At 44.4% G+C, this 26,173-nt stretch overlaps 1 protein-coding gene across 1 annotated transcript; it reads right to left on the bottom strand.

Moving 5' to 3' along the window:
• Positions 1-82: 82 nt before the first annotated feature.
• Positions 83-24,488, bottom strand: LOC310636033 (ceramide kinase-like). Its single transcript, XM_083355486.1, has 13 exons — positions 24,286-24,488; positions 12,788-12,895; positions 12,028-12,153; positions 11,214-11,342; positions 10,751-10,814; positions 7,214-7,359; positions 6,979-7,053; positions 6,468-6,620; positions 5,770-5,878; positions 5,456-5,538; positions 2,853-3,052; positions 1,722-1,918; positions 83-483 (listed from the first exon to the last, which is right to left on the bottom strand). Exons 1-13 carry the CDS (start codon positions 24,401-24,403, stop codon positions 420-422), a joined length of 1,572 nt encoding a protein of 523 aa, XP_083211612.1. The 5' UTR covers positions 24,404-24,488; the 3' UTR covers positions 83-419.
• Positions 24,489-26,173: the final 1,685 nt, after the last annotated feature.

The following is a 26,173-nucleotide window of genomic DNA, read 5'->3' as shown; positions in this document are numbered from 1 at the left end:
CTCGGCTAAACCTTCACCAGTTTGGGCAACTGAATTTTAGTACTGCACAATTGCAGCTAGTCTGAAGGCTGTAAAACACAGAAGCAGGGGCCCTTGGACCTGTCTAGCCAAGCTAGCATCCATGCCTCTGCTTCTCTCCAGGACAAGCCTCAGTGAGATAAGAGCCAGGCCAGTACCTCCTTTACAGAGGAAACCATGAGGAGTCCAACCCTGAGGTACAAATATTCTCCTTCAGAGGACACCATCTCTGATAACTGGAGCTGAACTTTCTCTCAGGCTCAGCTTCTATCCTTCAACCTCTTGGATTCAATTCCTAATTAATACATATATTAGGAAGCGAGCCTCTTGAGGCTGTGTCTGAAGTTCTCAGCAGGAGCTTTGCCCTTTCATCAGGTTATCTTTCGTCTGGCAGAAAACTCCTAGGATATGCTGGGTTGCTGTTCAATTCCACGAGCAAAGAGATGGATGAGGCTCCCATGTACTCTAAGGGGAGAGAAGAGCAGAAGAGACACTTGTAGAATAATGACTGCAGCATAATTTAAAAACTAAAGCTGCTCGCAACTGTAAGAATTTTGGCTACCTTCCAGTTGATAATTTCTCTAAGCCAGGGGCTGCAGAACTGCTTTCAGACCCAAGCATTGCATTTGGCCTTTTTAGTGGTATGTTGCAATCGGCATACGAAGGAGTCGATAGGGCCACAGTAACTCTTGTTTTTCTGTGCATTTAATAACGTCCTCCTCCGGTTACCTGAAACATTGCAATCCAGTGGGCAAGTCTGAGCCATGCAAGATTTGCACCTTTTGGGGAAGCCCCTCCTCCTTTTGGGAGATTGCTTTAGAGACCAAGCCTTCAGAGTAGTTTTCCTATCTTCTTCCACTGCTCAGCCTTATTATTGCTACCATGTTTCCCTGGAAATAAGACCTAGGCTGATTTTTTTAGGGTGTGCCTAATGCAAGCCCTACCCCCAAGAATAAGCCTGGGGAGTGGGCATGGCCAGCACAAGTGATGGCGAGCGTGCGGGGGCCAATGATGTCTGCCAGCAGCCGCAGCACACCGGCCCTTTAGAGCAGCGCAGGTAAGTCCAGCGTGGAGGCCGGGGGGGGGGGGCAGGTAGGCAATCCGGACGCACCACACACTTTTCACCCAGAGGGAGATGGAAACTTCATCTGCTTACAAATGGGGCACTTGGAAACAGGGATTTGCTCCATTTCCAACCGCCCCATTAGCAAGCAGACAAAGGTTCCAGTTTCCCTCTGGGCGAAAAGTGTTTGGGTGCCTATGGGGCGCTTGGGGCAGCTCCACCGCTTCCCCTCATGGTGGCATGGTGCAACAGGCTATGCAGCCAGCTGTGAGCAGCCACAAGTGGGACAGCGTCCACACGGGCTCCTGCTAGATGGGGCTGTTGATGCTGCCACCTTGAGGTGGGAGGGGAATAAGACATCCTCCAAAAATTAAGACCTCTACTGCCTCTTGGAGGGAAAAAATATAAGACCAGGTCTTATTTTCAGAGAAACACAGTTTTGCTCATTTCTGCCCAGCCTCCTTCAATCTCGTTCTGGCTTACCAGTTATTGCTGTGATCTTTTTAGGATTCCACTGAAGGAAGTCCCAAATTTCATACAAGTTTTTTCCATTAGTCGAAGTTGGCCATCTGTGTTCCCTCTCCCTGTGCCTTTGTGATTCAGTCCAGGAATCTTTGACCCACCCCATCAGAGGACCTACCGAATGGCAATATCAGTGTGGTTCAAGGTCTCGCCATCGCAGGTCCAGCAGCTGACCGGCGGCTGTCCTTGGCATATTCCCCCGCAGAGCATGTTCTGTTCTTGTGCAGCTTGTTGTCTTCCCGCCCAGTCTTCCCCTTTGGAGGAGGTGAAGCGAATAGCTCGAACCCGGTACACACTCACAAAGGGCAAGTCAAACTGTGGAACACAATTGCATCTCCTGAACCAAAGCAGCCTCCCTTGTCGCTAGAGTTTGGAAGGGACCATTACAAATATCTCTGCTTAATAGAGCAGAGAAGCGAAATTTGCAAGCCCCTGCAACTTGGAGGTGGTTGTCAACATATTATAATGTTTAATTTGACAGAATAAAATGGATGGGGAGAAACTTAACTAAATGTATTAATTGTAATTTAGTATGGTTTTTATCCCAAAAAATGGAACATTGAGGGTCTTCCTTAACCCAAGTGTGCATGTCGGGGCTCAGTTTTTTCAGATTGTCTGTTCTTCCCCATCCAGATTGAGACCTCCACATCACTTAATTGGCCCAATATCAAGGTATGTAGCTGGATATAATATTCTGGTCTTGCACCAACAGAAGATTTTCCCCAGTAGCTTCATGTAGATCTCAAACTAGAGGGATGAGCGTGTTGAACCAGTGACACCCCACATATAAGGGGCCTTAGGTTCAACCTCTCCCCCCATCAACCCTGACGGGAACTGGCTCTGAAAAAAGGGAGAACTACCGGAAAGCCATGTCTCCCATTTCTAATGCTCACAGTTGGTCAAGAAAGATACCATGGCCAGTAGAACTGATGCCTGCTTAGAACTTAGGGAGAATCAGAATGATTGCATCTCTACTTTGCCAGGTGGACTGGGATGCTCCCTCAGACCTTTCTGTCCACCCACCCTGCCAGACCCCTCCCTCCTCAGTTCCCCTCTCCTTCAGGATATGTAGTGATTGGCAATTCTACCCTCCAATCAGCACAGGTCTAGAATAAATGCGCTAATTTTATCAGGCATTCCTTTGCATGCACTTCTGCAGAACCATAACCGTGAAGACTTAATATTCTGACCTCCCCCCAAGTCTATAGGATAGCACTAGTCTTCCCCTCCCCCCACACACACACCATACCTGGTCTGAGCAATTGGTGTGCCGATTCAAATGCTGCAGGAAGGAGAAGATGGAGCATTTGTGCACCAGGATAAGGTCGGCAGTTCCGTCGGCCAGGTGAGCGCAAGGTGAGAGACCCTTGGGGCTCTTCGGACAAGCACTGCTCATGCAGGTCAGGTTGACTGCCATGAAGCTACCATGAACCCGCTGCCATTCACCACCTAGAGGGGAGAAAACGGGTTTAACTTGAGCATCTTCACCCTTAGCTAGTCAGGAATCCAGGTAAGAGTGGTTATTACAAAGGGATAACAACTCTTTTGTTGCTACTTTTTGTCTACTACGTGGCTTTTTCCAGGGACACATCCACACATCATTCCTCATTTTTCCGAAATTATGCTGCCTAGACCCCACAGTTCCAGTCTGAGATTGCCAAAAGCACAGGCAGAAGATATGCCCGGTATTTTTATTTCTGCAGAAAATTAGGGTTCTTAGGCTGCTCCCTCTTCTACTCCACCTCTTAAGAAAGAAAGCCAAGCAGCTCAGACCGGTTGTGTTTGTATTTGCTGCGGTTTGCAAAATCGAGGCATTGAAAATAGAAACCACCTGCCAGGCATGTTCCCATTAGTTTACTTTTCCAGGAGAGATTTATTTTATTTTATTTTTTTTTAATTTTAATTCCATTTATATCCCGCCCTTCTCCGAAGACTCAGGGTGGCTTACAAGCTTAGCAGTAGCCTTCATTCTTGAGAAAGGCAAGAAGTCACCGAAGAAGCACAAGACAGACTGCATGGCAGGTGGTTAAGAAACAGCAAAGACACCCTGTAATAACCTTTCCAAATGCACTACAGCAGACATGTCAAACACAAGGCCCGGGGGCCGGATCCGGCCCGCAAAGTGGTTTCATGTGGCCTGCGAAGCCATCCTGGAAACAGTAAGGGAACGGCCCCCACTGCCTTGGCCCTGGCCCAGAGACCCTCCTCCTGCCAGAGACCCTCAGATCTGTCCCACTCCTGCCCAGGCCCCCATAGGCACCCTTGATGCGAACGATGTAGAGCTGGCCACGCCCACCCAGTAGGCCATATGCACACTAGCCACGCCCACCCAGTAGGCCACGCCCACCCGGCCCCTTGAGGGCAACCGCAATGCTGATGCGGCCCTCAATGAAATTGAGTTTGACACCCCTGCACTACAGGATTTCAAGCCCTCCGAATCCATTAGCTGTGTAAGCATCACAACGTTATAAAACAGGCTGCTATTATTATTACTAGCTTTAGTATTGTTCCTGGTTATACATGAGAATCCTAAATTTAGGAGACTGGAGCTTGCTTAAGATCACTTACCAAACTGGCAGCAAGATGAAATTAAGATTTTTATTATCAACAGTCCCTTTTTCCCCCCCAGCGTAACCTTTCTACTGGGCAGAGGTGGATAGCAAAGGCCACCCTTCTTTAAATCCCTCTATTTCAACTACACAGGGCATGACAACAATGCAATACTGTATTGCTAAAGCAGGAAGTGGCAGATTTTTTTTGCCCCCCCCCTTTTATTTTTTAAAATAAAAGTATGGTTAGTCTGTGTTATTTCTTCTTTGCACACCTATTTGATTATTCTTTTTTTTTTAAAAAAACCATCTCACTGTAATTTGGCAATCTGCAATACATTTTGGCAACGTAACCCGGGGGGTGGGGGAAAGGAAAGGATTCAGGCAGCAGAGCATCCAAATGCCCTCTGAGACAGGATTCTGTACTTTTATTTAATAATCACAGGGTAGACTTGGGTTCATAGATGCCATCTCCATCTCAGCTACATGGAATGCCCATCATGAATGTCAACCAGCTTCAGACAAGGGAGACTACTTCCTAAATCAAATTTGGCTAACCTAACAGGAAACATAATCAGACCTGTGATTGTGCGTAGCTTGCTTTAAAAAAAGTGCTAGTAAAAGCAGATTCTGTGACAAGTAATAGCTGGATTATATGTAGATTTTGCGTATCTCATACATCACTCAACTTGGCTTGTCAGATTTGAGGCCTCACCGCCTGTGCACCACAGAGAACTGGTGCAGCCAAGTGGACTAAGATTAGATTTGAAGACTATAAAGTTTAACCAGGGTGAGATGCACACTCTTGGCCCCAGGCTAGCCCCAGTATGGAGGGGGTGAGGGTGATGAGCTAAAAATGCTTACTTAAGGAATGGACGACAACTCTTGGCATGCTGGCCGGGGAATTCTGGGAGTTGAGGTCTACTGATGGTAAAAGTTGCTATGAATGACAAACACTCATGAATGAAGGCAAATGTACCTGTCCCAGGATAATGTTGCAGGATCCAATCTGGGACCAGTCACTGGGACCAGAGACTTAGACTTCTGAGCTTTCAGACTCATGCTGGACCTCTTGAGAATGGGCTCCAACACAAATTCGAAAGCTCAGAAGATTAAAACCTCTGTTCCCAGTGAATGACCCAGATTGGTCCTGCATGACAAACACTTGTCTTAAAGGCTTCTTGTCAGAAGGATTACAGCAAAATAATTCTCAGTTGTTAATTAATTTTCAAGATTAATTTACAGCAAGATTAATTTTCAATCCTTTGCGATTAAAAAAAAAAGTTTTGGTGCTTGCTTTTACCTGCCTGCTTTGTGTATTCTGAAGAACGTTCTTCCTCGCTTCCACTCAGAAGGTTTTTGCTAGATTCAGAACAGACCATGCAGCTGAAAAGCAGAGCTAGTGTTATAATTTGATCGTGTATTCTTCCCCACTTGGTCCTCTTAATGCATTGCAGGCCAATTCTCATGATCCCTAGCCAGCTGGGAATCATGGGGTCTGTAATCCAAAATATTAGAGGAATTGGAGAAAGCTGTTCCATCCCTTTCTGCAGCTGTGCTCCTGGACTTTGCCCATAGTTGTAAATCCCATTGTGGCAGTTTCCCATCACAACATACCCTGATCGGCAGCGTGATTGATCCCGTGGATTGATGTCCTCTGACGACGGTGCTAACTGGAATTCCACGGTGCCTTCATAGCTGTGGTTGCTTAGCACCGCTTTGACTCCTGAAAGAGGAAGTAACTGAAGGGAGGGTTTGGGCTGGGTGTGTTCACACATTTACACAAGCACACACCACCACCACCACCACTCTTAGGTTCTTTTCTTTAATTCTGGAGTGTCATGGGCATATTTTAAGTCAGCAGCTGTTGAATGGTGAAGGATACAGAAAAGAGAAGATAATTTGTAGTATCATGTGACGATGGTTCTGGAAGAATCGGACAACTGACACAGAAATCATAGCTGTTATTGCAATAAACAGCTTTTGTGCCTTTTCAAAAAGACTGAGATGGGGGGAACTAAACTTATATCATATTCGACAGTGAGATATAGAGTAAATAAATAAAAATAAGTGATCATGTTTTTTCCTGAAACACCACTGCTCAAATAGCATTGTGCCTATTTCAGAAATACTTCAGTCATTCCTGAGAATTGGAATTTAAAGCTGCCTGGGCACAGAGGAGTACTCTCTTAGTAGGCCCCTTGAACCTGTATTTCTTTCAAGCCCATCAAGAAGAATTTCATTTTATGGGTCTGCGTTTTCCTTCCCCTCTCCCAGCTCCCTTTATCTGGCTGGTTTCTTCTGCCGAATGATACCTGCCAAGGTGTAGCGCGCTGGCCCCAACCAACGGTGCTTCTCGCTGGCGCTCACTACATCGCCATAGAAACCGTAACCAGCCAGGGAGACGGAGTAGCGTAAAAGCATCCCATCATGCCAAATGCTGCAGACATCCAGAGGCTGGCTGTCCCCTGGGAAGGGAAGAATGGCCATGGGAAAGAGATCAGAAGGAAAACACCCCACTTTCTCCCTCCATTTTAGGTATGGGGCTGGATATCTATCGACCCGCAACCTTTTCCCAAGGAAGCCAATGTTTCTGTTCTCAAGCCCAAAATGCAAAATAGCCAGCCCCACTATGAAGTCATCTAAGCAGGCACCCGAGTTCTTTTTATTGCAAGGGTATGACCAGTGATGAGTCGGAGACCATTTTCAGGCTTGCCCTACAGATGATTTACTTCCAAACCTGGCTTTTCAAAATTCCCTACTCAGGGCAGTTTTAAGACCATACTCTCAACAGTTACAGATGGTTAGTGTGTGCTAGCTATGCACCTATAACGATGTGCAGAGCAGAAGTGACGGGGTCATTTGTTCCCACGGTTGCAAAGCAGACACAATCTGTAGAACCTGGAGTAGAAACAGAAGACATCCTATCACCCGACTGCTGGAAAATAGCTCAGAAGTCTGTCTGCTTCCCCCCCCCCCGAACCTTGAATTAAAAGTTTTAGTCATGATTTCCCAGCTCTTAAAGCCTCAAGTCTTAGTCTTGGGGAGCTATTGGCCTTACCTGCAGGAATGATGCCAATACGAAGTCTTGGGGACAGAAGCTCTGCATCAAAGTCCTCTTTGGGCTTCCCTGCCTTTTGCTGGGTTCGGTCGATTAAGGCGTGCATCACTTCATTGAATGTGCCATCGCCTCCCACGCTCACCAGCCTGGAATGGGACGGAGGTAATAAGCCAAGTTGCAGGTAATCCTCAACTTCCAACTGTAATTTGAGCCTGGTAATTAGGCTTGTAAGTCATGATGGCTGTAAAGCAGTTCACTACATGATTGGACCGAATTTTACAACCTTTTGTTGTGGCAGTTGTTAAGCAAGCACCACAGTTGTTAAGTGAACCAACTGTTCACGATAGGCAGTTTTTTGCCAGAAATAAAGATTGCTTTCTGGCAAAAATGTAAATCAAGGAAAGGTGACAGTGGGATATTGCAAATGGCTATAATTCTGGGCCAGTTGCCATGAGTCCAAAATGTGGTCATGTGACTGTGGGGGGAGGGGAGGCAGCGTCAGAACTTCAAAACTGGATGCAAGTAGCTTTCCAGGTGTCCCATCGTAACTTTGAATGCTTGCTAAGCAACCGATCATAATTTGAGGGCTATCTGTAGTCAGGGTCTGAAGCAACTGCTTTTATGGGCCCCTTCTAAGCAAATGATGGGGATTCTCGCATTTCTCCCCACTTCCATGAGGGGCAAGGACACTGCCGTGCCTGATTACATAAATGTTGGGTGGCATGGAGCAAAAATGTCCTCTGGAGTTGCTCATGACTCCTTAGTGTTGTGAGTAGAATTAAGTGGCAGAAGCTCTGATGAGGAGCAACATTCAGCCAAGAGAGCTCTCAGACATTTTATTTTTCTACAATGTATTCTTCTTCACTTCCTCTTACTATTTTATCTCCTTCCAGCAATACCATCCAAGGAAGTTCATGGATACTAGGTAAAAAGGTAAAGGTAAAGGTTCCCCCGCACATGCGTGCTAGTCGTTTCCAACTCTAGGGGCCGGTGCTCATCTCCGTTTCACAGCCGAAGAGCCAGCGTTTGTCCAAGGACGTCTCCGTGGTCATGTGGCCGGCATGACTAGACGCCAAAGGCGCACGGAACGCTGTTACCTTCCCACCGTAGTGGTCCCTATTTTTCTACTTGCATTTTTACGTGCTTTCGAACTGCTAGGTTGGCAGAAGCTGGGACAAGTAACAGGCGCTCACTCTGTTACGCGGCACTCGGGATTCGACCCGCCAAACTGCCGACCTTCTGATCGACAAGCTCAGCGTCCTAACCCACTGAGCCACCGTGTCCCTTCTCATGGATACTAATTAGACCCCAAATGCTCAAAGTCAGATTCATATCAGAAGAAATCTTAAACATATTCCACAGATCACTTCATAATTGGATCTGGATCTGGAAATATTTGCGGGGGGGTGGTGGGGATTCTGTTCATGCAAAATGCATACTGCATATTTTTTTTCCTGTATTTTAGTTACTGTTTTTTTGGAATTTCAAAATTCTTTTGATTGAGTCTAGCTGCAATATTTAACTGTTGTATTTGAGCTTCAGCATCAGTCTTTGCAAGACACAGTGGCTTTGGGTTTTTGACACACACACCACACACACACACACGGGGTCTGGTGATGTGTCATCTCTGAATCTGGATGGGGCTGCACTTCCCTGGACTGAGCTAGTCTGCAATCTGGGAGTCCTCCCTGAATCACGCCTGCTATTCAGTTAGCTGGCAGCCATGGGTAGGGAGGGGGCTTGTGCATCAATTGAGCCCTTTCCCAGAGCAGGAGGCTTTGCATATGGTCACTCACGCTGTAGTAGTATCCTGTTTTGATTACTGCAATGCACTTTACTTCCAAGGCTTCCCTTGAAAACCACTTAGAAAGTGGTCCAGAACACAGCAGCACTCACAGTGCCACATATTTATAGATTCACATATTGCACCTCGGTTGCACGAGCTGCACTGGCTCCCAGTTTCCTGCTGGCTGCAATTCAAGACGCTGGCTCCCAACTTCTGCATGACACTGGACTACCGTAGGTTCTTTGTGGGACTGCCTCTCCCTGACCAGATCGGAGAGGTTAGACATCCTCTGGGTCCCTTCCCTGAAAAGCTGCCTTTTACCAGGACCTCAGAAGCATGACTTTTCCATAGCTGTTCCTACCTTATGGAATACCCACCTTTCCCACCCCTAGTTACTCAGCAGGCCTCCACCATTTTAGCTTTCCAAAAGGCCATTAAGACCTAGCTTTTTTTACACAGGCACTGGGATAGACTGAGTGTACCTTGGGTTGATTGTTGGGGCACAATAAAGACCTTTTAGTTTTGTTTTCACAGTTTTATTATTTTTAAAATATACTTCTGGGGTTTTATTGCTGTTGCCTGCAGAGTGTTTTAAGATGGGAGGGAATACAAATATTCTAAATAAACTTTAAAAATGCAAATATGTGCATATACATATATTTAAAACCTTTTTGTAATATCTTTCAGATTTTTTTTTAAAAAAAATTAATTTGCAAAGAAGGCCAGAAATATTCGTGTTTTTAAATTGATTCAGAAACCAGATTTAAATTAAATGTCTAATGTTCATAATATCTAAACATTTTTCTAACTATAGTATTTTTTTAAGAATCGATTTTTAGCCTACTTACGGTAGAATCAAGTATTTAATCTGGCTTTATAATGTCTATGGAGATTCTCAGTCATCCAGGCGATGGCTGTCTCAAAGCTGTTTTTCCAAAAGGCAACTGGACTGTTTTTTTCCTTGAGGAAGACATTTTGCTTCTCATCCAAGAAGCTTCTTCAGTTCTGACTTTAGTTTTAGAATCTAGTTGTGAAGGTGAGAGATGGTGCCTTTGAATGGGAAGGTGATGTGATGGACTACAGTGAAACAGCAATTTCCCAGGAAGGATAGAGCACATTTCAAGGTGAGGGGTGAGACAAGAAGCATCACAACTTGGAGCCGGATAGGAGGCAGAGGAAGAGAGCTAGGATAGCCACTCCTCAGAATCTCCCAGAGGATATCCCCTTGGGTGAGGGAAGTAAGGGTTTAGTCTGGCAAGAGTCTGTTTAATGTGTATAAACAAATAAGGAACTGAACCCTGGCTGGATTGTTCTACCTCATTCTTGGGCTAAACCTGACAGTGAATGAATTAATGAATTACAGCATTTGGAATTATCTAGAAGTTCTCTCCGTGGTTTGACTGGCAGACTAACCTGGGGAAGAAACAAATAGGTTGGTTTCTTCCTTTTTTTGCATTCAGATCATTGGAAAATATATCTGGTTTACAGCCCTTGTTTTGTGGGACGCCTAATGTCTGCTTGGAGCAGATCATTTGGTTTTCAAAGCATAGTTTTGGCCAACTAGGTGCCCTCCAAATGTAATCCCATGCTGGAGAGTACAGCGTATTGCAGTCCCAGGAGAAATGGAGGGCAACAGGTTGGGCAAGATGCCATTGATTGAACTGAATGGATAGCCCAGTTTGAACTAGAGGCACAAATTTCCTCAGAAAGCAGGCAATACAGATGCAGGCAAACTAAGACAAAAAACTTACCCATCGAAGCCACAGAGATCTTGCTGTAGGATGTAATCACGAGCCTCATTCGCATGGCAGGTCTCTGAGAAGATGGAAACAGGAAGAAAGCAGGAGACTGTTTATTAGGAGCCGTGGTGGTGCAGTGGTTAGAATGCAGTATTGCAGGCTAACTGCCCACAACCAGGAATTTGATCCTGACCAGCTCAAGGTTGACTCAGCTTTCCATCCTTCCAAGGTTGGTATAATGAGGATCCAGATTGTTGGGGGCAATATGCTGATATCTGTAAACCACCCAGAGAGTGCTGTGAAGCACTGTGAAATGGTATAAAAGTGTAACTGCTATTGCTATTTTTAAGTGCTATTGCTATTATAAGACTCAGACAAAGGATAGAGCAACAGGAAAGTTGGAAGCCCCTGGAAATAAAAGAAATCCACATTGGGAAGGAAAGAGGGAATGGTGGAGGAAGATAATGGGACTCACCCACAACTTGTGCATGGATCCCAGCCAGGGCAAACAGTGGAGCCACTTGACTTTGATAGATCTCCATTGCTCGCTTACGTCCCCCCACTGGATTGATGAAGACAAGGAGACTCTTGGGCCGTGTAACACCTGGAGAAGAAGGAAGGGAAAGATAAATGACTGCAGGATGAGATCAAAGTCCAGCATTTGGATTCTCTTAGTAGCCAATCAATACCTTAAGAGTGCATGAAGAAAGAGCTCTCTCTTTGTTCCCTTATAGCTTGCATTCACAAAAACTCTGCTGCAGAACAAGGAAGACTAAACTGTCATTTTGTGTCAGAGATGAAAGGTTAGAGCAAAAAGTCTCCTTCAAGTTGCCAAGTTTGCTCGGCCACATGCAGAAGTGACTTGCTATTGCTTTCTTTCAGAATCTAATCTTCATTCCCGGTATTTGTGGGAGTCTCTCATCCACCTACTAACCAGGCTCAACCTGACTTAGCTTCGCAGCCTGAACAAGATCAGGCAGTTGCCTTCTGCAGGGTAAGACTTCATTTAACACCAACTCAAAACTATATTTTCAGTGATGTTCAAAAGAAAAAAAATACAGATGCCTTTGAGCACACACTGTACAAAATATTTTTCCTTTACTTCTGACTAAGAGCAGTTCATTTCATTTCCTGATCTAATCTACCTTGCAGCGCTGACACTGCACTATTTGCAATTAAGAGCGGTTCCCTGATTCCCTTCTTGGAAGCCATACCCTACCCTGCCTTTTTTTTGCATGGCAGCCACAACAAAGAAGGCCAGGAAAACGTCAGCTGGGCTAGGAACTGACCATGATGATGAATCCAGGTCTGAAGGGCAGTGACCCAGCGTGTTGCTAGCTGAGATGTGGATGGGGCAGTGAACTCCAGCACCCCAAGGTTCCAAAACTCTCCTTTTTCCCGCTGTATAAAAAAAACTAAAAAGAAAGAAAAGGGGTGGGGAAGAGAACATTAGAGTGATTGTTAGAGGATTTATGAGTAGGATCAGATTGAGTGATTGCTTGGAATGTCACAAATCTATTTTGCATGTGAAATTATGCACCTTTATTTACACATGCATGCAAACAACTTGAATAATTGTATTATTATTGAGCTCTGAGATTTATATCCTGTCTTTTCACCAGGAGCTCCAAGTGGTATACAAAGCACTCATCAAATCAATTCAAAACTTTATTACAATCATAGACCAGCGTTTTGAAAAATTGGGCTGCAAAAAGTCCAAAGTCACCAGCAAACTTCAGGTTACATTGGGTCTAATTCTGAATTCCTACTTTGGATCTAGCCTTCATAATGTAAACACTATTTTATGTCCCTCCACTCTTCTCCTGCAGTCAATGAAAGTAATAAGAAACAAGGACCACAACTTATTTAGAGAAGAATTGCTCTGAACAAAAATGGATTCCCCTGATGGGGAGTCTCAGCATGCAACCAAGGTTGTAGCCCATCAACCCCAGATTTCATTTTTTTACTTGATTTTTGTGACCCTCATTATACATAATAATACCCAGCTACCTACAGTAGATGCTCTAAACCTGGATCCTTCTTGCTCACCTGTGAAAGAGTTTTCATCCCTAGTAGATTCCACAACCTCATCTCTGTTACTAGCTATTCCAAGCCTCACAGCAACCATCTCCTGGATGGGAATGCAGAATCCTTCATCTGGAAAGGAGAGAAGAAAGTTGCTTTGCTAATCTTTATATGTGGAATTTCTGTCCTGTCTTTGTGCTTCTTCAACAGCTGTGTCGCTTCGGTATGTGTATGTAACACTAATACAGTTAAAATCAAAAATAAAATTAAACATTTAAAGCTTCGCAGCAGAAATTATAATAATTCTTAGAAGCCTTTTTGATGCTTTTTGTTGACTATAGCTCGGCTTTCAACACCATTTTGCCAAGCATTCTCATCGAGAAGCTGACTGACTTGAAATTCTCCCCCGCCATCTGTGATTGGATTCAAGACTTTCTTAGGGATCGGTTACAAACAGTGAGGGTCGGGTCTGCTTTGGCCACCCCTCTGAAGCTTTGCACCGGCACACCACAGGGCTGTGTGCTTAGCCCCTACCTGTACTCTTTATACACTTATGATTGTGTATCATCTAACCCATCCACTGCGATAATCAAGTTCGCAGATGATACAACTCTGGTGGGTCTTATTACAGGTGGGGATGAGACAGCATATAGGGTGGAGGTACAAAAACTATCCATATGGTGTAGTAACAACAACTTGCACCTAAACATCGGCAAGATGAAAGAGATGGTGTTAGACTTCTGGAGAAAAAAGGAGGAACCTGCCCCACTTTACATCGGGGAGGACTGTGTAGAGAGAGTTTCCTCCTTTAAATTTCTGGGAGTCTACCTCTGTGAAGATCTGACCTGGAAAGTTAACACAACTCAGGTGGCTAGAAAGGCCCAACAGAGACTTCACTTTCTTAGGGTCTTGCGGAAGAACAGGGTAGAACAACAGCTAATGACCCTCTTTTACCGGTCTACTATAGAGAGCGTCCTCTCCTATGGTATTGTGGTTTGATATGCTGGTCTGACAGCCGCGGACAGGAAAGTATTACAGAGGGTAGTGAGCACAGCACAAGACATTGTGGGCTGTTCCCTGACACCACTGGATGACATCGCCAGGGCTCGTTGCCTTGGAAGAGTGAGGAAGATTCTCAGGGATGACTCATACCCTGGACGGTATCTCTTTACTCTCCTACCATCCGGCAGGAGATATAGGAATATAGCCAGCCGTGCCAACAGGCTGAAAAATAGCTTTTATCCGTGGGCTGTTAGGCTTTTAAATGGGACATAATCTTATGCAGAATTGACTTGGGAGGCCGGTGTGTGGTGTAGTTGGTTCACATGGTGTGGTAGGATGGAGGGTTTGTTGTCACTGTGTGTTGGGGGGAGAGAGCACAGGGGGAGGCTCAGCTAATCTCAATGTACACATGTTGTACTTTGACAATAAAGGTTTATTTATTATTATTATTATTAAAAACTTGCTTTAGTCTGAGGGCAAGGACTTATGGATCAAAAGCCATGTATTTGTCGTTTCTTTTTTTTAAATTTTTATACTTTATTAAATTTATTATTTAAAACATTGGACACGGTACAAATGGACTGACATACCTTCTTGTCTACAATATTCATATATATATATATGTACACATGTTTGGTTATTATGGAGAGTTTTTGGAAATTTCAACATATGGTTCTTGAAACTTACGAATTTCACTTTTCCATTCATTTGTATAATTTTTAACTGCTGAGCCAGGGCTTTTAAACCTTTTCACCCATTGTACCACTTTTTAGGATATGTCAGCATCCAAGTACCACCAGTCGCCTAGCAAGGTATCAAAAACTTGATGACTAAAAAAATAATAATGAAGTACAGACAGTCCTCAACTTACAACAGTTTGCTTAGTGACTGTTTGAAGTTACAATGGCACTGAAAAAAGTGCCCCCTAAGCCACAGCCAAGCAAGACACCTGCCTGCCCGCTTGGTGGGACTCTTCCTCCTGTCCGAGGTTTTCATTGTTGTGAGCATTTCTGTTGAGGATTGGCAGCGGGGGTGGGGTGGGGTGGGTGTTTAGTTTTCATTCCCCCCATCTGCTGGGTGGTTGCAGCAGGTTTTGGTCACTTCACATGACCCTGGGACACTGTGACCATCATAAATGGTCTGAATGTAAATCACAAGACCCTGGAGATGCTGCAACATTCCAGCTGATCGGTGCTTCTTGTGGGCTCAGCAGAAGCGCCAGGATCAGCGCCGAGCTCCAGCCATCTCTTGCTCAGGCTTGTGCGGTGCTGCCACTGGTTCAGCTCATTCCCCACCCCTGCCTCCACTTTTCTAGGATGGTCGCATACCACCTGCCACGTGCCAATGTACCACAAGTGGTACCTGTCCAATGGTTGAAGAGCCCTGTGCTAAGCAATGGAAAGAACAAAGATCATGGTTGATATAATATCCTTTATATGAATATTAGAGTCACAGGATTGAGAGGCACCTTTTAGATCAACATGTACACACACACACCCCACACACATAAACACACACAGAGAGATGCCCTATCTAAATTAAAGCATACAAAACAGATGGTGACTAGGTTTTCTTCCTGTAACTTAGATTCATTATTTTGTGTGCTGCTTCATGGAACTATGGATGAAGAATGATATCCTTTGAAGAGTGCTTAAATGAAACATTCCCAACTCTTTCTATTTGATTTCCATATTATTTAGTTTTCTAGACTCCAGATCATCCTCATTGCTCTCTAAGGTTCTAATCCTGCTGCCCAGAACTGGACACAGTACTCAGAAATGGGTTGACTAAAACACAGAATCGAGTAAAATTTGCATGATTCAAAAACTACACTTCTAAAACTTTTATCATCTTTTTTGCAACTATGCAATGCTAAAGACTTGCATGTTATTTGTAGTCAATTATTACTTCAACTGCTTTTGCACTAGTATTATTGTCAAGCCTGGCTATTTAATTTCTAGTTCTCATAACCTTGTATTTGAATTGTGATATTTGATTCTTTTATGGTATTCTGGAGAATTCTTTATTTCAATAATTGTATCTTCAAACTAGATGGAATGTCTAACAGATTTTGAGAACATAGATTGTGGAGCAAGACAGTAGAGAACCGGACCATTAGAGGGGGAAAATATGAAAAAGAAACTCAGGGTAATTCCACTTCAATCATGCTAGGTACAAGTTGATCTGGAGAATTGCTTTAGGATGCTTGCAATATTTTATTACATTATCCTAATAGCAATAAATAAGGGACGCGGTGGCTCAGTGGGTTAAGATGCTGAGCTTGTCGATCAGAAGGTTGGTAGTTTGGCGGGTCAAATCCCGAGTGCCGCGTAACAGAGTGAGCGCCTGTTACTCGTCCCAGCTTCTGCCAACCTAGCAGTTCGAAAGCACATAAAAATGCATGTAGAAAAATAGGGACCACTACGGTGGGAAGGTAACAGTGTTCCATGCGCCTTTGGCATCTAGTCATGCCGGCCACATGACCACGGAGACGTCCTCGGACAAGCGCTGGCTCTTCGGCTTTGAAATGGAGATGAGCACCGGCCCCTAGAGTCAGAAACGACTAGCATGCGTGTGCGGGGGAACCTTTACCTTTACCTTAATAGCAATAAAGCTCATTCCAGAAATCCAAGGGGTTTTCATTTCCTGAATTTGCCAATTTCAAATGAAAAAAAAAAGCTAGACAAAGAAAAGATTGATTCTGACCTAGAAAAATGGGATATGTTTAGAGTAGCTAATACCTGTTTAAGGAAAGTTCAAGTTTTATTTACCTTGAAGAAGGAAGTGGTTTGCACCCTTGCTGCGAAAAACACATTATTTTTAGAACATTTGCAATTTGTATTTGCATTTGTACTATGCAGTAATTAATGTTCATCCTTGGGTGAGAATCATTTAAGGGTGTTCTATCTGTTTTCTCTAAATAGCCTCAAACTTTGCAGAACCACCTTTCTGAATTTATCCTCGCTTCGGAGCTTCAGCACTGTTCCTCTTTAAAGCATCCTACCAGTTCTGTGAGGGTCTCCATGGATCACAACTATAAAAAAGACTTCCACCATCTTTCTCTCAGATGCCTCAGTCTGTAGTCAGCAGATCATGTATCTGCCAGCAGTGGTGTTAGAGTAACACATAGTGACAGAGGAAACACCACTTCCACAACAAGTTGGAGGAAAATAGTAGTAAATTAGATGTACAACACCTCTGAAGTAAAAAGGGGTTTGAAGGGCTGCCACAAAGAAGAGGGGGTCAACCTATTTTCCAAAGCACCAGAAAGCAAGAAAAAGAGACAGTGGACTAATCAAGGAGAGAAGCAACCTAAAACTAAGTTGAAATTTCCTAACAGTGGGAACAATCAATCAGTGGAACGGCTTTGCCTTCGGAAACTGTGGGTGCTCCATCACTGGAGGCTTTTAAGAAAACACTGGACAGCCATTGGTCTGTCCAGTCTCCTAACCCCTCCGGTTCTGTTATTCTGTTATTCAGGCCAAGTCTAAGGCAAAGTTGCATTTTGAGGAAGACAAAGCTTGCACCTAGCTTGACTAAGGATAATCCATGTTCTCTGTTTATGTTTTACCTGGCACTGGATGGCACCAAATCAATCAATCAAACAGTATGTTATGGATTAGAGCCATAAACACATTTGTGTGTTCTAATGGCACCGTAAGTGCTCAGCTCTGTATTTGGAACACTTCTGTTGGAGCCATTTTGTTAGTTACGTATCCACAGCCCTTTGCTCATACTTTTATTTTAAAAATGCCATGTTAGTTACCACAACTCTTCTCTAAGCTCATCTTGGCTATGAGGGCCAAGAGGCTTCTGACTTCTGCTTTTTGTCCTTTGCTCAGTCTTTTTGCAGAAAATAATGACAAAAGTATTGTCAAGTATTGTCAACCTGCACCCAAGGTTTCCTGGCTTGGGCCCAAGTTAACTCAAAGCTTGTCGTGTTTGCAAGTACTTCCCCTGAGGCTGACATCAGTGCCAGATGCAGAGGGGAAAGAGAGGAGACGGAAGAGATGAGTTTCAAAGTTTTTTTTTTTTACCAACTGAGGATGGGGTTGGATTTCACAAAGCAGACGTAAAACATACTTTACAGTTTCCATCACAGCAGTTTCCCTCCAGCAAACACATTTGGATCCCAGAACGGGTTTTTCAAGTTGAAGCCCCTCTGGGTCAAGCCATAGTAGTTTTAATGGTCTGGGAAAATCCGGTTGGTTTTATGCCTGATAGTCAATGAGTTAAAAACAGAATATTACTGGCCTGACCAGAATTTTCATTCACCTGGCCAACTGCCGGAAAGGGAAGAATTTAAAGTCTTAAAAATGGCATGGTCAGTTATCTTATTTTCCGCAATATGGAATCCGCTGTTAAAAAAGAGAAGAGAAGGAAGAGTTCGGGGAAGAGGCTCTCCATACACAATAACCTTTGGTTTTGATAACTTTCAGCTGGGAGAAAGAGCTTTTCTTCTGACAGAAGGGATGTGTATTTTGTGAAACTTTGGGACTTAGAGCACTTTATTGTGAGGTGGTGTAGGACATTTATTTTTTTTGATACAGAGCAGAAGAATTGTAGGTGAAATTGAGGCCCTCAAAATAGTAATAAATCATTCTGTGATGTTAAGAATGGACCAGTAGTAGTGGCTCTGGTTTTATGAGAAATCTCCATTCCATTTATGAAATTCCTGTCACCCAAACAGAGGTAATTAATACTGTACAAAGGGTTGCTAGCTTTCAACTCTGAAGGTTTTAGCTTCTTCAAGGTCCCCTGTAAAGGGATTAAATCTCTGGATAAAAGGCCAGGGCAGAAGTTACACTTCTGAACTTTTGAAGATCTTGGATCAACTTGGTTAGGTGCTTGGTCAGGTCTGCAATTCTGTAATGGTCTTATCACCAGATCCTGGAGCCCCCTCATTCCGTAGCTTTCTTTCCCTGAAATTACTGGATATATGACAAAGCAAAGAAGCAATAATCTCCAAGCATCTTGTCTTCTCCTTTTCGGAGTAACCAGGGGGAAGGGGAATGAGCAAAAAAAATGATTAAAAAATCCCCTGAGGGTTCCTTAGAGTCCCCTTAAAGTTGAAAAACCCGAGCTCTGAATGCTAGCTTTCCTACTGACAAATGTTTTGTAAATCTCTATCTATTGATGAACGGAATGGGTTCTCCCCCAAGTAATGCTTTTCTATGAATTGCCAGCCAGCCAGCAAATCGAGAGTGAGCAGTTGAATGACATATTGTGACAATTTTGTTGTTGTTCATTGTGAAGTCGTGTCCGATCCATCACGACCCCATGGACAATGTTCCTCCAGGCCTTCCTGTCCTCTACCATCTTCTGGAGTCCATTTAAGCTCACGCCTACTGCTTCAGTGACTCCATCCAGCCACCTCATTCTCTGTCGTCTCCTTCTTCTATTACCCTCAATCTTTCCCAGTTTGGCGGGTCAAATCCCGAGTGCCACATAACAGAGTGAGCGCCTGTTACTCGTCCCAGCTTCTGCCAACCTAGCAGTTTGAAAGCACGTAAAAATGCAAGTAGAAAAATAGGGACCGCTACGGTGGGAAGGTAACAGCGTTCTGTGTGCCTTTGGCGTCTAGTCATGCCTAAAAAGTGGTACAATGGGTGAAAAGGTTGAAAAGCCCTGGCTTAGCAGTAAAAAATTATACAAATGAATGGAAAAGTGAAATTCGTAAGTTTCAAGAACCATATGTTGAAATTTCCAAAAACTCTCCATAATAACCAACCCTCTCTAGATAAAATTAGACAATAATGTAGCATTGCATTTTTTCATTCTTGAGTTCAGGTTAACTTCAGTCCTGCCTTATTCAGGTCTTTTGATGTTAAGCAAAATTCCTCATCCATTTCATATTCTGTTCATCTTAAAGGTGTTGAAAAAAAAATCATCAGGCTCCAGTCCAAGCCGGGAATAAACAAAATGGAGGCTGTTTGGAAAGAAGGTTCTTTATTGAGTTGCCAGAAACTTCAGTGACAGCAGCATGTTTCTGGGGTGGCTGACCACATGGAGCTGGGCGTGGTAGGTTTTTATACCTTCTTGGGCTTTTGTGTTTGGAATTGTTCCTGTTCCTGTGGCATGAACTTTGACCTGAGCCTCAGTGTGCCCTTTTGGTATTCTGATGGTAATGGGTTAATCTAATTATGTTCTAAAGGTCATGTCCTGCTTTCCTGGGGCTGGGGCTGATGGCTATGTCCTGTGTTGGATGTTTGGGTGAGGGGTTGTTAATTCTAATCCTATCACTCTGCTATTGTTAGCTATCAATTTTCCTGCAAGGGATTTCAAAATATTTTGTCTTGAATGGGCTTCGGCCTGTATTTGCTCATGAATGGGACCTCAGTCTTTCTGAATGGGATTACCAAATCTGCATTTCTACAGAGCTGATCTGCTTAGTTTCTGTTTAGGGCTATTAAGAAAAAACTGGGCTTGTTTTTCTGCCTTTAAGATCCTTTGGGAAAATATAATACTCTGCCTTTTTTTAATATTCCCCAAAATATTTCCTTCACTAGAAGGTGGGTGGGTGCTGACTTCCAACAAAGGAAATTCTAATTTCTTACTGGAGGGCCAGGAGGCAATTATACTGAAAAGATTTGGCTGTTTCTCATTAGATCTGCTAAATTATCTTTATTATTGAAGACTACACTTTTTACTCCAGAAGTGGAGAAATACTAATGCCAGAAGGCTGGGATGACCCTTAGTACTGGCCAATCTGTAATAATCTGGAGCGGCAACTTTTGCAGAGACTCATTTGCATTCTTCCCTATTATATGAGAACAAGGTTGCCCCAAAGGTACAAAAAAAGGGGAAAGAAAAAGATCTCCAAACCTGGCCACCCTCCCATGTTCCATGGATATGAAGGCATCTGAAATCTTTAAATATACTACATAAAATCCTAAGTATTATCATCCCTATTTTCCTCTGAAATTTTAGCACGTTGAAAAGGACCAGAGAGAGGCATCTAGTCAATTGGGGGGGGGAGGAAATAGCAACACACATAGATGGCTCAACCAGATTTACTCCTCTATAAAATGTAAGCTGGGGCAGTTTTTCCTCTTGGGCCTCACTGATATTAAATTACACCTTGTGGTTTGTTGTTAGCTGCAAAGTCGTGTCCGACCCATCGCGACCCTATGGACAATGTTCCTCCAGGCCTTCCTGTCCTCTACCATCTTCTGGAGCCCATTTAGGCTCACGCCTACTGCTTCAGTGACTCCATCCAGCCACCTCATTCTCTGTCGTCCCCTTCTTCTCTTGCCCTCAACCTTTCCCAGCATTAGGCTCTTCTCCAGTGAGTCCTTACACCTTACTGAGCATTATAAGCTCAGACAGACTTGCTTTTTCAGAGGGACTCATTCACAGATAGTGCTAAGAGGGGATGTTGTTGATCAGACCAAAGTCTACTCATAGTGGTAGTTTACTGTTAGTCAGACTCAAGCAACTCAGCACACACATTCCCCCACCCCTCTGAGTTCACATTCCCTCTGTGTTCTGCCAAGATAATCATTACCTGCAGGAAGGAAACTATTTCAGAGCTGAGGTGATATTTTTACCTTGTTTATCTGCTAAGTTAGGAAAAATATTAACCAAGACCGAGCATTTCAGGGCACAGTCATTAGCTAGGTACAGGTACAACAATTAATAATGCTGATGAGTATTCATAGTTCAAGCTGCTCCTCCCTCTCAGTCAACGGCCTTAGTCCACATGTTAGAAGGAAACAGGTTGAAATGGGTTGAGTACCAGTTTCTCCTTACTATGATAAAGGAACTGAAGGGATTTCATAACAAGGAGGTTGAAAGCAGACCTTCAGTTTGAGGGAGTCTGCCCCAGCTTTGTTTCTGCCAGATGTTTGGATTAGTAAAGGTAAAGGTTCCCCTGCACATGCGTGCTAGTCGTTTCCAACTCTAGGGGCCGGTGCTCACCTCCGTTTCAAAGCCGAAGAGGCAGCGCTTGTCCGAGGACGTCACTGTGGTCATGTGGCCGGCATGACTAGACGCCAAAGGCGCATGGAACGCTGTTACCTTCCCACCGTAGTGGTCCCTGTTTTTCTACTTGCATTTTTATGTGCTTTTGAACTGCTAGGTTGGCAGAAGCTGGGACAAGTAACAGGCACTCACTCTGTTACGCGGCACTCGGGATTCGACCCGCCAAACTGCTGACCTTCTGATCGACAAGCTCAGCGTACTAACCCACTGAGCCACCAGTTCAATTAATTCCCACCAATACTAAGAATTAACATCTTGGTAGAACATAATGGGACACTCTACATTTTGTTTGTCAATGCTCAAAGTGAGTAGAAAAATGCTCTAATATTTTCTAATTCACATGCTGGTAGAAGAAAAAAACCTGCCTTCAGAAAAAGTTGATTTTCTAAATTCTGAAGGACATCTTTACCATTTAAAGCTTCAGTCTAACTCCTAGGAAATTCCACACTATTTGGCCGGGTTTATTTATTTACTTTTTTACCAAATGCACCAATAAAAATATTCACTAGTCTTATTGTTATAAAAATAGCACTATTGATTTATTTCTGCTTTGTGCTAGGTCAGGAGTCTATGTGCTGTGCTTACAGCCAGATAATAATTGGAACTAAGGGCCTTCATATCTTCAGAGATGGAGGAATTATACCATTATTTTTTCTCCCTGAATGCTAGGTGTCATTAAGGCCAAGTATTGATTGTTTTTGATGAAATAGGCTAATGGCCTAATTTTAAATTAGGCTTTTAATCTGAGTACTGCATCAGTTTTAGTTGGTTGTAACAAGACCTTGCCTGACTCTGGATGTTAGATTCTAATATTTTCTTTACAATAGCTATTGATGCTTCTTCAAGTAGCATATAAAGCTGCTATATTGGATTTCAAATATTTTATTTATGTAAACTTTTTCCTATCATGTTAACTTCCAAGAAAACTACTTCCATACTGCAGATAATTTCAGATGCATTCATCTCCCAAAGGTCTGCTGGATCTCAGTATTGTGCATCTGGGTATGGTAAAAAAACAAGATGGCAGCTGTAATGGTGCAATTAAAGCTTTGCTTGTTTTCTTATGTGCATTGCATATGCAACACATTTTAAAAAGAGGCAGAATTTCAATTGTACTCTTGCAACTGCCATTGTCACTTTTTCTACAATACCTGCTAACGCCCCTGCCTGCGTCCTTTGCAAGTGAATCATAAAGCACAACTAAGTCTTCCTGAAATCTTTCTCTTGCAGGGGGTAATCATTGTCTGCTGTAGTATGCAAGCTTGTCTGTCATTAATAGGCTATTTTTTGTGAAACCCAAAGCAGAGCAAGTGATAAAATTCATTGGAAAAAAAGCACAATTGGTACCCACAGCAGCTGAACAAACTGATTGGACCAATTATATAATTTAGAAATAAAGGCCATATTAAAAAGGATGGCTCATTTGCTGCTTAAGGCCAAGGCATACAAGAATGGGATTATAGTTCCAAAGAACACTACCTGCAATTATCTCCAAGATCAGTCCCTCAGTCTTCCAGTTAAGCACATTTTAAGTAGCATGGAAGCCTTGGAGAGTCATTCACATTCAGAGTAGTCTGCATGACATGAATACAGAATGAATTCTGTATTGTTCCCTCACAGGTTAAGGACATTGGAAAGAATTGTAGTGATACCCAATCCATTTTGCTATGGCCCCTTGGGACTAAGTCTGCCCTTCCCATGCGTTTGGATACATAGAGAGGGGTATGGTTTTGTTAGTCTGGACAGGATGTCTTATCCGGGAAAGTCATCTAGAACAGCTTGTTATCAGGGGGGAGGAGATATTATGAAGTTCAAAACCCATCTGATCAGAAGATAGCCATCTCATGCTCAGAATGCAACTCCTACAGTCCCATGCTTTAGCCAACAATGAAGTTGGATGCACAAAACATCTGGCATTTATTCTCATCGGCTAGCATACCTAACCCCCAAACCCAAGGTGCACTGAAGGGTCTACCGAGTAACAAGGAATCACAAATATCAGAATTCTAGAGCACCGTTGATGGGGTTGTGGATTAGGATGGTAAGTAGAGGCCTCAGTTAATTTCAACTCCATATATGACTAGTATAGCTTTGCTAAACCAGAATGCAGCCACTCTTTTCTACTTTCCCTCCAAAGCGCCCTTCAGCTATGTTGCTTTTTAACACCCCCCCCCCCCCGGAGTGGAGACACTTGCTGAACTACAACTCCCCTCCAGCCAAAAGGGGATGGGAGCTGTAGTTCAGCATCTCTGAAGATGCCGGGTGGGGGAAGGCTGACTCCTTCAGAAGGTGCAGGAAAGAAGGAACGCGAGAACAAATGCACAAAGGAAAAGGCACCTTTCAAAGGCTCCTGACTGGGATTGGGTTGAGATCCGTGTTCCCCTTAATCCAAGACCCGATAGGAGCCCATCGGCAGTAGCCCTCATTCCCAGGGCTACCTTCCCACCCACCATTAGAAGATCAGGGCTATCTCGGGGGCGCACCCACCACCCAACTTCCCCCGATTCGAGATGCGAAAAAAGAGCGGAGAAACTCACCGCTCGCCCGGCTTACGAACTCCGGAGTGCCCAGCAGGAATTCGCCGCCCGGCGGTAACGACACCAAAACCCGGCCGCGGGGAGTGCGCAGCGGGCAGCGTAGAAAAGTTTCTCCCATGGCCGGGTTTGCGAAACGACGGTGGCCGGAGCGGAGGGTCGCGCTCCGTTTGTAAAACCCACTGCAGAGGTGGATCTTTGTTCTCTCCTGCCTCATTCTCGACCAGAGCCTTTATTTCCCTCAGGTTTAGTTCTCCGCCTCCCCGAGGCGGAGAAACCCCCAGAAACCCGCCCCTCTTGTACCCGCCCTCGCCCTGCTGCACTGTGGCCCGAGGTGAGTCTGCCTAATGTTCCCCAACCTTGGCTTCTTCTTCAACAAGAAAGCTGAATGGGCTAATTTATCACAAACGTTTCCCACAAATGTTCAGTTGTGGACTTGTCCTGGTGCTGTAAACTCAGAAAGAGGGAATCTGAGGTTGCAGCAAAACTGTTGAGGGACAGAAGACTTTCCTTTAGAGGAAGAGCATCCGAAAGATAACCTTTGCCTCATTAGATTATCCAGGTTGGCCACTGTCGTTTTTTATTTGCCTGGCCCATCATAGCATTCATTTCCATGTATGTGTGCAAATAATTTTGCCTTGGGGTTTTAATTAGGTAAAGGTAAAGGTTCCCCCCGCACATGCGTGCTAGTCATTTCCAACTCTAGGGGCCGGTGCTCATCTCCGTTTCAAAGCCGAAGAGCCAGCGTGCAAAGTCGCGTGGTCGCACAGAGAGACGGACACTTGAGCTGGGTAGTATTTCTTTTATTTGGATCAGGAATGAATCTGGGACAAAGGGGTTTGCCTGGTGTTTCTTATACCTGCCCAGGTGAATGATGGCCAATAGAATTGAACCTGGGCTTCCCGCCAGTGCATGTGGCCAATAGGTTTAAACCCTGGCTTCCCGCCAGAGCTGACCATGCCGGGGCTGTCAAACTTGCTCCGTCCGGCTTTTCCCGCCTCAGCGGTTATCGCCTGGAGCTGACCAGCCCCCTGCTGCGCTGGCATTTCCTGTGTATGCTAGCAGCATACACTACACCCCTTCCCCCATAGTGAGGATTTTTCCTCTGTCATACCATCTCCAACTATATACACATATTTACAAAACATGGTTACAATGGATACACTTGTTGATCTGTTGCCCCCTTATGAACGTACATAGTCAGCGAGGTAGCTTGGCGCTTTGTGTGGCCTACTTGACCTTCTTGGTACATGATCTTCCGGAGGTATGGTGGCGTGGCTATTCATTCCTTCCTGAAGCTCCTGTTGAGGAAGGTTGCTGTGTGTCTGTGTGTGTGATTTGCTGATTCCTGGTGACTGCCTGGTTTCTCTATCAGACTTCTGCCTGTACAGGGGTTGCCATTGCTCCCCCCAACCATCCTCCTTGGTGAATGTGTTTGTATTGGCTTTTGTGTTGGATCTTCCTCCTCACCCCCCAGTGTGTCCTCTGCCCCCCTTTCAGGAGTCCTTTTCCTCAGTTGATCCAGATGCCTTTTCCACAGGAGTCCCCCCTCCACCCTTACTCTGTAGGAAAGGGGCCCTGTTTGCTCTATAATTTCCCCTGGCACCCATGGATAACCCGTACTGTAGTTCCTGGCCCAAATGAGGTCCCCTGAGGTAAACTGTGTCTTGATGTTGGGGTTCCCCGTGTCTGCGGCTACTCTGTCTGGATGGAGCCTGTCTAAAGTTGTAATGAGGCGTCTCCCCCATTTGAGTTCCGCTGGGCTTTTGCCTGTGGCAGTGCAAGGTGTTGCGTGTTGGTGAAGGAGGAATGTGGCTAGTCTTTGCTTCCAATCTCCCTGTACTATGCGCTTGAGTGCATCTTTTGTTGTTCTCACGAATCGTTCTGCCAA

This window comes from Vipera ursinii (genome assembly GCF_947247035.1).
Source record: "Vipera ursinii genome assembly, chromosome: 2".
In the NCBI taxonomy this organism is placed as follows: domain Eukaryota; kingdom Metazoa; phylum Chordata; class Lepidosauria; order Squamata; family Viperidae; genus Vipera; species Vipera ursinii.
Note: the sequence above shows the minus strand (reverse complement) of the source record. Positions and strands in the feature narration are given on the sequence as shown.